The sequence below is a fragment of the Bidens hawaiensis genome, unplaced genomic scaffold (assembly GCF_021521415.1).
Source record: "Bidens hawaiensis isolate Kalapana, Puna unplaced genomic scaffold, B.hawaiensis_p1.1 tig00018422_1, whole genome shotgun sequence".
Lineage (NCBI taxonomy): Eukaryota > Viridiplantae > Streptophyta > Magnoliopsida > Asterales > Asteraceae > Bidens > Bidens hawaiensis.
In genome coordinates, this window is record NW_027492781.1 from 4,674 (window position 1) to 17,433 (window position 12,760).

At 33.6% G+C, this 12,760-nt stretch overlaps 1 protein-coding gene and 1 pseudogene across 2 annotated transcripts; both read right to left on the bottom strand.

The window, feature by feature from the left end:
* Positions 1-1,647: 1,647 nt before the first annotated feature.
* LOC143555989 (protein IQ-DOMAIN 17-like) lies at positions 1,648-5,718 on the bottom strand (annotated as a pseudogene). The gene is made up of 5 exons (XR_013139299.1): positions 5,641-5,718; positions 4,640-4,818; positions 2,946-3,191; positions 2,715-2,843; positions 1,648-2,552 (listed from the first exon to the last, which is right to left on the bottom strand). The product of XR_013139299.1 is annotated as a protein IQ-DOMAIN 17-like (transcript).
* Positions 5,719-6,533: 815 nt separating this feature from the next.
* Positions 6,534-12,760, bottom strand: LOC143555973 (granule-bound starch synthase 1, chloroplastic/amyloplastic-like). The gene is made up of 14 exons (XM_077045423.1): positions 12,657-12,760; positions 11,586-11,909; positions 10,862-10,942; positions 10,661-10,759; positions 10,492-10,581; positions 10,339-10,402; positions 10,146-10,246; positions 9,965-10,074; positions 9,249-9,492; positions 8,987-9,163; positions 7,341-7,532; positions 7,189-7,275; positions 6,982-7,110; positions 6,534-6,769 (listed from the first exon to the last, which is right to left on the bottom strand). The coding sequence occupies exons 2-14, from the start codon at positions 11,901-11,903 to the stop codon at positions 6,653-6,655; spliced, it is 1,809 nt and encodes a 602-aa protein (XP_076901538.1). The 5' UTR covers positions 11,904-11,909; positions 12,657-12,760; the 3' UTR covers positions 6,534-6,652.

Genomic DNA, 12,760 nt, shown 5'->3' on the forward strand with positions numbered 1-12,760 from the left:
TTAGTCCATGCCTGCTTATAACTCTTAATAAGGTAGCATATAGGTATGTTTATAACTTTTGATATAGCCACGTATAATTATCCGTGTGATCAATAAGATTCTTCAAGTACATACCAACCCTAGATAAATGATAATATATTCATGAAACTAACAAAAATATATTCTTACACAAAAAATATCATACATGTTAATCAACTAATATATATAATGTCATTTGAGATCATGTGCTCATATTTAGCCCAAAATATGATTATCCAAAAAACCATGTTATTTGAACTTTGATGATACAGTCATCCTTATAATTTTTAAAATTTGAAATTGATTGATCTTGATAAATTTGGTGTCATTAATATTAAATATTTACTTGATTTATATTTAACAATTAACAATTGTATGATCAAACAACATATAAAACCGGAAATTAAAATATAACAAAATGATTTTTTTTTCATTTCATGTTAATGGAAAATGACAAAAACATACTAACCTTAAAGTATGTTCAAATAAAAGTGATTATTCCGAGTTAGTAAAATAATAAAAGATTTAAAGTTGTATAAAGTGAACGTAGTGGTTCTTATTTATAATAGTTGAGAGTATTTGATAAGGAATGTTTAAATTTTGAATACTAATCACATAGGTTTGTTAATATTATGGGAGTTGTTGGAATATTTAATTAATCGATATATATATATATATATATATATTAAAAACTTATAGAAAAAAAACAAAGATTTCGGATTTGTTGGAAACATGGTAAATGACTTTTAACCGGATTAACTATTTTTTGAAAATTAATGTGAAAATATATGTAGAAGCATTTTTGTCTGAATTATAAAAGAAAATATTGAAAACTAAATATTGATTTCTTATTGCTAAAACTCTTTATACTACACACAAAAATCATAACATATACTTCATATAGTAAATCGGTATACATATAGATTATAAATATATAATTCAACTTCAATAATTTAATGCTAAACACCAAGATATATAATAGGTATTCTCTATGTTTGTAATATTTATACAAAACGTTTGGAGAAAATTAAGAAAATACACATTTTTCCGAGTTTAAATGCATACGAGAAGATTTTAAATCTAAATATTAAATGTTAATATTTGAATATGTTAAAATGTTTTAGAGACTCAGCACCATCAAGTGCTCCAACACGTTGTTACAAAACACTAACCCACCACTTTTATTGACTCGACCATTACCCTGGCCCTGCACATGTTATGTACTATACAATCCATGGTACTTAGGCTATGCATGTGTAGTGGATGGACTACATATTGGGGCGTTTTACGTCAAGTGACGCACAGTCAGTAAAGAGTGGGTTTTTGTTTTTGAGGTGTAATGGTGTAGGGGCTACAAATAGTAATATAATATATATATATATATATATCACACACATGCATATAATAATAATATACACACACAAAACACACACACATGCAGGGCGACAACTTCACCATGCCCCGCCCCTTTTCGCCTAAATATTGCGGGGGTTGGGGGGGTGGGTGGGCGGCGGATGTTCCTCCTCCTCGTCCCACCCCACGCCCCACTACGCATAGCCTATGAGTAAACCCCAATAAAATTATAAATAAAACAAATAAATAAATGATAATTTAATAGCTTGTTTATCCTTCCAACAAGTCCATATATTTATATCATTCCACAAAATAAGCAGGATACATGTGACTTGACGTTCTACATTTAATCACAAAATTTCACACCCAATATTAATCACACTCACACTTCACACACCACACTTACACCTTTAAATCTTTTTTAACTTCTAAACCAAAACTAATTAATCAAATTAGCAAAAACAACTCAAAGTTAGATCTTATTATTATCATTATTATTATTAGATTAATCACTACATCCACCTTCTAAGATCAGTAGTCGAACACGGCGACACCTCGCCACCCGCAAAACTCTCCGTATAACACGACGAATAATTAGAATGTTGCTACACACCATTCACAGTACTACTAAAACTCGGACTCCTCAAACTCGGGTCTGGAACCGGGAACGAGAGCCTTTTCTTGGCTAACCCGGGTCTATCTCGGTCAGGGGTCAATGGTCTTTGTCTTGGCGCACTTTGAGACCTGACACGAGCCTTGGCTGACTCGGTTGCAGCCATGTAGTTAGGCATTGAGCTACCACTAGTCGAACCCCTAGGACGTTGTTGTGTAACGGAGTTGAAACTGTAGTTTGACCTTAAACTCGGGCTTTGACTTGGATTACTGTAATGTGGACTGGCGGACCGGACTTGAACGGGTCTTGTTTTGGATGGTGAAGGCGTTACTAGGCCCGCGGGTCGATGGTTATATTGGTAGCTTGATTTTCTTGAATGGTTAGGTGGTAGGTATGAGTAAGGTTGAGTGGTGTCGACTTCAACTGTTTTGATACGGTCTCTTTGATCGGTTGAGGCTCGAGACATCGGTCGGTTTGATCCCATCCATTGGCCTAGCCATTGGTGACTATTTCCGAGACTTAGCTCGCTATCACTTCCCATCGATGGGTTCCTACGGTTTCTTCTCGTCTTTTCATGTACAAAATGAGAAAATCAATTACAGTTTATTGCGTAACAAAATAAACAGATATACCCAGTAAAATCCCACTAATAGTAAAGCTATCGGTAGGATCCCACTGAGACCCCTGACTCCAAAAACTTTTTTATATGCAAAAAGTTTTGAAATTTTACCTCTTGGGAGAAAGCTTGTGATAATGTCTTCTCGCGTCTAGCGGCTCTGCTTTGAAGCATGGCTTTGACTTCCTCAATCGTGTGTGGTCGTTCATCCCAGTCGTCAGCAATGCTACTTCCGTCACATGACTAAAAGTTACAAAACCAATACAAGACTTGTTTAAGACATATGTAAATAGATATATATGTGATATGATATAGGTATAAATGTTTAAGGTTATTAATAAATACCATGGATCGTCGGTCGGATATATCTTGATGGTAGCGATGACCCCAGGCGCTATTAGTGTCGCTAAATGTAGATTTGCGACTACTTTGATCAGACTGTCTCATGCGTTGATCAAGCACACGCGCCTGGACTCTGACCAAGGCTTGCATGCATTGAAGTGTCATTTTCGCTTGTTTTCTAACATTGTGACCCCTCACTAAGGCTTGCAACTTTACTAGTGCTTTGAGTGCCCTAAGAGCTTATCTTGCCTAGAAAAAAAAAATAACATTTTGATACAAGTTATAAACAAAAATTTATTTTATTTGTTTATGTACACCATGATAACAATCCATGTTTAAAATTAAGATTAAAAGTTAAAACTATGGTACATGTAACATGTTACATTTTCCCAAAAGGAGATTGTGGGTGCATGTGCACTTGCTACATTCATATGCATCTTCCCATGTGCTTTCATCCTAAACTAAACCAATTTGATGAAGCTTTTTATTATGACTTTATGCATTTGCAAAAGCATTGCCTCCCTTTTCTCCTTATTATACCAACTTATGTCTAATGTATATACATGTACATATGGTGCTCGGTTTCCGTATCTAAACCATTCTATAAAAGCGTAGGAACCCAACGACATGTGTACGTTGGTGGTTTTTATTGAAGAGGAGTGTTTGCGTCCATTTATTAATTATGCAAATTTCTAGTGCACACATTACACGAATGTTACAAACTTGGACACACATCCGCAGTGTGCATGAAATGCTTTAAACACATATTCGCAAAGTGTAAAAGAACACAATATTTATCGCAAAATACGTTACACATTAAAAAAATATCAATTTTCTTATTAAATTATAGCACTATCTTACTTGTATAAAATATAAATATACTAAATTTATAAATGTTATGACACAATAAAAAAGTAATGAAGTATTAAAAGCTATTTAATTTTAAAAAATGTCAAGAAACTTGATTTTTAAGTAAACTCCAACTAATTGCATACTAACCATTAAAAATGATTTAATAAATAATGTAAATTAAGTTTGTTAAATCCTCAATGTTAAGTTTTAACATCTAATTAATCAAACCTTAAATATTTAATGGTATAGATCAAACTCAAATCACTACATGAAGTGAGGAAACCATGTGCTTAAAAAAATAGTGTCCATAAAAAATCCGAACTCGAATTATCCAAAACCCCAAATCATCCTAAAATTCAGATACCCGAATTTTCGAATTAAGACAAACAATTCAAAAATTATCGGATATTTCAAATATCATAATCAACCAGCCAAATCACTACATGAAACTACGTGCTTAACAAAATAATGCACATGAAAAATCCGCACCCAAATTGTCCAAAATCCCGAAACATCCCAAAATTCAGATATCCGAATTTTCATATTAAGATAAACATTTAAAAAATATTCGGATATTTCAGATATCCGAATTTTCGTATTAAGACAAACATTTAAAAAACATTCTGATATTTCAGATATTCGAATCAGATGTCAAATTACTACATGAAACTTCGCGCTCTTAATAAAATAGTGCCCATTAAAATCCGAACCCGAATTATCTGAAATCCCAAACCCAATATTTCCCGAACTTCAGATATCCGAATTTTTATATCACGCCACACATTTAAAAAATTTTCAAATATTCCAGATATCCGAGAATCCATGCATTTACATTTTACACTCACCAGATAACCTCTTAAAGCCGTTTGAATAATAATAGCCGCATACTCCTCCCTCGAATAATAACTACTCGCCGGTTTTGTCTCCGTCACCGTCACCGTCGCCGGAGCATCTTGTACCGGTGCATTCTCCGGCACGGCGGCGGCGATGGTTTTCGAAACAACCACCGTCTTTTATCCCGTTTCTGGAATAAAAAATAATAATTAAAAAGAAAGAAATTAGTAAATTAGATGATTTAGCTTAAGTCTTTCTTTTTTTTGATATTTTTACCGGGCATCTATTCGATTAAATCATATTAAGGGTGGGCAACTATTGATTATGTTCGGTTTTTACACCACTGAAACCGAAAACCGAGAATTAGATTTGGAAAATTGATAACCAGAATCAATTCTTTTATTTAGAATTTTAGATTAGAGCATTCTCAACCCATTCCTAATTCATATCTCTATAATTACTCTAAAAAACACTAAATTTTTCTCTTCTGTTCAATTAAATAATATATTTTATACTTTTATCATTACAGTTTTCTCTATTCTCTACTCAAAACCAATTCAATAAATATTAAAAGATAAATAGGGGCAAACAATGTTCCCCAAATGTTTCCCAAAATTTACAAAAAAACCACTACATTTCTCTCTCCACCCTATAATTTACACTCACAACCACTCAAAACCCAACCCTATAATTTGTAAACTCCCCACACATAATTATAGGGGATGAGATGAGAATGCTCTTAGTATGTCAAATTTTAGTTTTGTTGAGTTAATTTTGGTTAATAACCAAAACTGAACTTTGGCTAAAATTTTTACTTTAGAAAATGAAATAAAGGTAAAAATGTACATGAGAATATGAACAATTCAGTCTAGTTTTTTTGTTAATTCAGTTAACTGTGAGTGCGCTAAAATATCTGTAACCAGGTTTGGTTAATTTGGTTTTTAATTAATTCCAGTTTATCATTGTCGATTTCCAGTTCGGCTTCAGTTAATGTTTTGGTTATTATTCATGCAGGATTTGAACCATCGTCATCTTGATGAAGATAATACTCCTTATCACCAGAAATCCTGAATGTCCCCTTGATACTCATTTTTGAAGTTTTACTGTCTGGAGAATGATAACACATATTGCAAAAATAAATTTTTTGTAAGATATATTGTGATACTAAAATTTTACCTTTTAATTAATCATTCTCTCTATAATATGGTCACATGAAGAGTAACGATATGTTTTGATATTATCTAGATATGATAACTATATGTATTGATATTATCTAGATATGATAACTAAGTAACTAGTTTAATCTTTGTTTGTAAATAGAAACAAAGAATTGCTTGTGGTACTCTCATACTTGTAAAGATATGATCTCTTATCCTTGATTATCATTAATGATTGTACTATGTAAAGCACTTGTAATGGTACAATTTTAATTTTTATAACAAGCTGGTAGGGGTCATATACTCATATATGTGGTCCTGTTCTTACCATCATTCAAAGCTTTGGTTCATGAGTTCCTCTTTTCATTAATGAGTAATAAATAAGGGACAATAAGATGGCAAGCAAGATCTCATCATTCTCTTAATTAGTAATACCAGACTCAGAGTTTATGCCACAAGTCGGTGAATTTTGGGGACCGATATTAGGAAGTCGGTCATAGTTGGTTATGTTTCTTAATTTTTCTATCAAGTATTCAAGTTAGAACTAGTCTGTATAAACCGAGTTATGATTACACATTCTAATCAAGTTTTTAAGTTAGATTCTTGGTTAACAAAACGTTTGAGAGTCATCCAATTTATAATATGTTAATCCGTTCTTGTTCTTGATATCGTTCACCACTTGACACACAACAACTGAATCTTCAACTCGATTACAATAATGAATAACCAAAGATCAAAGTACAAACCAAACTCGATTAGTCCCTTATTTCGGGTAGGGTTAGCGCAACATACATATATAGATATATACTATCATTATTAATATTTTAATGTTTCAAAATCATGCAAAAGTGTTAGCTTAATTAAAACTTAAGGTGTAGCCACATTTTCCTTAGCAAGAGGAGCAATCTCTTCACCCTCAATTCCAGGCTCACTTCCTTCCACACCTAAATTCAGAAGCACCTCTTCCCACTTCTTTGCAGGTTTCTGATCAAAATAAATACCAATAACTACATTAACATACGTTATTATTTATTAAAACGATGGTCAACTGACGAAAAGAGTCAAACTGAGCTTGCCGAGAAAATGCGTGGGTTCAAAACGCGCAATTTAAAAAACGGTGGTTAATTGTGCGCCCACCCATATTACACAGGGAGAAATCATAATTTTCTCTTATTTTTATTTGGAGTGTTACTAACCTTCCAAGAAAGTTCTTGAGCCATACAGTTTTGAATCATCTCTGAAAAAGCCGGAGTACCATAAACCTTCAACGCTCTTGTAACGGTCGTTGCAACTGCAGTTACATCTACTGGATCAACTGTTTCACACTGCAAAAACCAGCTTCTTAAACTTAGGAAAAAATGTAATTAATATAAAGTTTTAAACTACATAATATAATTAATTACCTCAACGTTAAACGCTCCCATTTGAAATCCAGTATAGCCTTCTTTCACCGTGTCAACCAACCCTCCAGTCGATGCAACAATAGGCACCTAAAGATGAACGTTCATTTATTCACCTGTGCCACACGTTATAAATATTTAAGTTATATGCTTACACATCCATAAGGCATTGCTTGCAACTGAATGAGACCGCATGGTTCGAATCTACTAGGCACTATAATAAAATCAGCTCCTGCTATAATCATATGAGCCAGTTTCACATTAAACTTTGCAACTCCTCGCGCCTTTTGTGGATATTGTATCTCTAGTTCGTCTAGTTGCTTCTCCATCGCCTTTTTCCCCGTCCCCTAAAACAAAACAAAAATAAATTAAGTTTAAAACACAAAAAAGATTAATTAATAATAACTAGGAAGATTCCCGGCGCGATGTTATTGACAGATTCGTACTCGTACAACTTATCAAATGAGTCGAGATGAATTCGATCGATTCCGGGTTACGAAACCAGTAATACCCCCCCCCCCCCCAACCCAAAAAAAAATTTGTTATCGCAAAAATACAACAAATTAACATATCAAAACACGCGTTGCGGTTACGAACCGATGGTACTTTGTTTGGTATCTGATTACGGCACCAAAAATAAAGCAAACCATAAATTTGTCTACACCCAAATACAACAATTTAGCATATTTAAAATATAAAAAAAATTGTGGCAAACAAAAAAAACATGCGTGTTGTTGGAATTAATCGTTAAGTTTTAATAGTTTAAGGGGTTGTTTTGAAAGGTTATTAGAATTATTATTAAGTTACGTAATAATAGTTTGAGTCTTAGTTTAATTGTTTTTTAATAAGGATGGATAAACACATGTTATGTTTATCTATAAGTTCTAGTATTTGAGTTTGTTTATGAGAAGGTAAAGGTTCTAGTATTTAAGGGGTCATTGTTTCTAGTTTTTAATTTAATTTAAAAGGTTTGTTTCTTTGGTTTACTCAATTTACGATCAAAGCTACAAAAGTCAAAAACAAATTTCTATTCTTCTTTTATTTGACGAAGGCTACTGTGAGTTTGTTGTCTTCCAAGTTTTATACAAAACCATTAATATCCATTACGTGTTGTAGTTGCGAACTGATACGGATTCGTTGATTTTGGGATAGAGGGACAAAAAAAGTGTAAAAAATCCACACATTGCGTATGCGAACTAAAGTGAATTCAGTTGGAATCGACGTTGTCGGGACTAAATCGTACACATAAAACCATATGTTGCAGTGGTGAACCAACATGAGTTTGGTTACGACACCGGAATTAAAGCAATAAGTTAATTCGTCCACACTCAAAATACAACAAACTAACGTGGCGAAAACCAAAAATTATACGCGCGTTGTGGCTGTGACCTGCCGCTAATTCGTCTAGAATCAATGGGCTTAAAAAAAACTCGCTGGTAAAAAAACCAATAGGTTGCGACCGCGAGCTGACGTGAATTTGGCCGGAATTATTTGACGATATCAACGACAAAAAAAAACCTGTAATTCACAGCAGCGATTAGGCCGGAATCATTTGACGGTATCAACCGAAAAAAACCCTGTATTTTACGGCAGCTATTTGGCCAGAATCATTTGACGGTGTCAATGGTAAAAAAAGCCGTATTAATTTGATGGCAACGAACCGACACGAATTTAAAAACAAAAAACAAATTAAAAGCAAATAAAAGGCCGACCAACCACGTGGACCAATCACGTGGTTGCGTCGCCAAAGTTCTTAATTATTATATATAATAATAATGAAAGCTAGTATTTAGTAACTCACAAGAACTATGATCTGAACGTCCTCGTCAATGAATTCAGGGATGGCTGCCGCAAGAATGTCCGAACCCTTTTGTTCTTCAAGCCGGCCTATAAATCCTATGACTGGAATGTTTTTATCCACCGGTAATCCTACTTCCGCTTGAAGGGCTTCTTTTATAAGTGGTTTTGCACTCATTACCTACGTGAAAAAAAAATATAATAATAATAATCATTAATATAGTTACCATTTTTTACAAGTGTATGCAGCTAGTTGGTGTTCTTACGGTGGTGGAATTGAATTTGACGCTTGTATATTTATCAGTCATGGGATTCCATTCTTGCGCATCCATTCCGTTCACGATTCCTTTGACGGTTGTTTTCCTGAGAATATTATCTAATTCCACTCCTTTGTCGGGACCAGAAACGAGTTCTTCAGCATAGTAAGGGCTAACGGTTAAGATCTTGTCTGATTCCAATATTCCTGCTTTCATCCAGTTAATCTTTCTTCCCTTTACTGGTTTCTCATATCTGCAGCCATGCAAATTTAATAAATTAATATTTGTATGTAATCTAAACTAAACTACACTAAACTAAACTAAATTAAATTAATATAATATAATATAATATAATATAATATAATATAATATAATATAATATAATATAATATAATATAATATAATAATAACACAACGATTATAAACATATGGGCGGCGTCTCTGATAGGAGGGAAGGGTGGTCAATGGTCCCAGGCCCGAAATTGTAAAAAAAAAAATTTATATATTTTATATACACATATATATATTAAATAAAAAAATTGTATGTTTAATTAAAAAAACAACATCAACCCATTTTTAAGAAAGAAATCACAATTACTATTGTATTATATACTTTTTTATATATAAGTTATCGAATTTATATTTTACTTAAGGGCCAAATTTTTACTCGCTTTCAGCCCAATTTTTTTTTAACAATTCTCGAGGACAGCCCTGATAAACATTACCCATCAATGAAATCAAAGGAGCTTTTGAACTCGTCGGGAAGATTGAGCAATGCAAAGTCGTCAAATGCAAATCTACCCTGGTAAGCTATGTTGTGTATACAGAAGGCAACCTGCATAAACCCGTAAATTATTAAATTTTATCAAACCATATATTTGTTTGACATAAAAAATAAAGGCTTACTTTAGCACTCTTATATAATCCTCTTGGTTGATAAATGCTTTTTAAGTAACACGGAAGAAGCGCGGTATGCCAGTCATTAGCTATGAACACAACATCTTCCCCTGCACCGAATCATGCGTTTCAATATCTTTGTAACGTTCGTAAATTACACGATCATATTAATATTCATATTTCATAGTTCATAGTTTCGTACCGTATGGCCCTGAGAAATATTCACTACTATTCAAATTCAACACCCTCGGGGCTTCCAAAGCGGCCTAAAATTTACACACAAAAAACTTTTTTACACGACTCGATTTGTAAAGTAAAAAAAGTCATACTATCAAGATGATATTAATTATTAAACCTGGCATAATAAGCTGAATCTAATCTGATTATCTTGGTAATCGGTTCCAGCGATCGGTCCATAAATCTTTGAAGCAGTCTTTCCCCAAACCTGAAAACACACAAAGTTTCATTAAACATGTCTGGTTTAAAATGTACAAAGTGTAAATATTACTAAATAATATCTATACCTTCTCGAGAAACAATGGGTGATCGATAAACACCCTGTCAACGCCTCGCTTGTAGCAGTGGAAGAATCTCACCTTTTCGGTTCGGTCTCCGGCTTTAAGCTATTTATATGCATTTGCATGTTTAGATATTGTCAAAATATATTGAAGAAACTTTGATGAAATGAATATGCAGAAACAGAATTAGTAATAGTAAGTGTATACCTCAATTTCTACTTCGGTATCCCAAGCATCTTTATATTGATCATAACGAGGTGCAACTGTCATCACACGGTGCCCATTTGCCTATATGATTATACAGAATTACATAAATAATTGCAATGTGTAAACGAACCAAACGTTTAGCGAACTGTTCGGCGGGAAGTTCATTTATGTTTGTTCGTTTACAAAATGAACGAAAATGAACAAGGATTTTTGTTCGATTAACTAAATGAATGAACACGAGCAAAGGCCATGTTCGTTCATTTGTGTTCCTGAACGTTCGATAATGTGTTCGTTTACGTTCGTTTATGTTTGTTAATGTTTATTTGTTTATGTTTGTTCACTAAAGGTTTGAAATACTTTGAAAAACTTTTTTTAATCTTATCATATAGATTTAAGCGAAATTATTAACTATAAAACAAAAATATATATGAGTATTGTATGATATCTAAAATTAACATATGAACATGAATGTTAAAAAATACACCAACACAAACTTCGTAGCCGGACCGAACCGTTGACTAACCATTTTCGTTTAGTCAAATCAAACAAAACATTGTTTTTTTTTCATTTGTGTTCGTGAACCATTACTGTTCATGAACCATTCGCTTGTCTGATGAAAACTTACCAGACAAACATGAACAAGGCCTTGTTCTGTTCGTTTACGGCCCTAATTTGCAGTCCCCTAAATTAACAACATAAAGACCGAAAAAACATAACAACATACCGCCATGGCCGGAGGTAGACCACCAACAACATCCCCAAGTCCACCGGTTTTGCTCCACGGACCGACTTCTGCTGCAACAAACACCAAATTCATACCTAAACCACACACTATCACTTTTCTTGATTTCACATTTTCACATCTGTTTGTTTTCACCAATCTCGCATTATACACAACCCGAAGCCCTTCATGAACCATCATCTGTGTATTGCCCATTCTAAAAGGTGTTGCTTTCGGTTCTCGCCTAGCGGATATTGCAGCCACTCCATTGTAGGAAACTGAGCCTCTTGACATGCAATTCAATGCAGCCGCGGTCGCCATTTACGGCTGTTACATAGATATGAAAAATTGACAAATGTCACATTCAAATAATTATTAATTATTATCATATGAAATCTAATTCTTGTTTGTATTATTGATTGTTACAAACTTATAATTAACATGATTACAAATAACCTTTATTTATAACCGTCTAATCCATAACTTATACAAATCTTTATCAAACTCAAACTAGAACAAAAACTATCTAAATAAAAACTACTAGGCACTGGCGTAGCTTAGTTGGGGTCAGGGGTGGGCCACCTCCGTTTTCTCGCTCGGTGGTGTAAAATTATCCCTTTTCAGCCGAAATATTTTTTACATAGTGTAAATTTACCTGTTTCTGACCAAAATTTTGAGCCCGGCCCTCCCCGTTTTTCGCTCGGTAGTGTACATTGATCTTTTTTTTGCCGAAAATTTTTATATATAGTGTAAATTTACCCGTTTCCGACCAAAATTTTGAGTCTGGCCCCTTTGTTTTTTCGCTCGGTAGTGTAAATTTATGTTTTCTTCGGCCGAAAAATTTTATAAATAGTGTAAATTTACCCGTTTCTGACCAAAATTTTGAGCCCGCCCTCTAGTTTATGAATCTTTTATACATATTGAGTCCGACCCCTTGACATATGTCCAAGCTTCGCCACTGCTACTAGGTTTGTAAGTACGACAGTTAGCAAAAGTATTTACACAAGATTTACACTAACAATTTTTATATAATTGGCTAAGGCTTAGCAAATTAAAATGTAATAATATGTGTACCTGTGAATAAGTGATGATGGTGGCAGGAGGTGTTGAAGACAAGAAGTGAGGAGATGAGTGATGAGTTAGTTATACTAGAGTTGAAGAAGCAAATGCAATGGTGT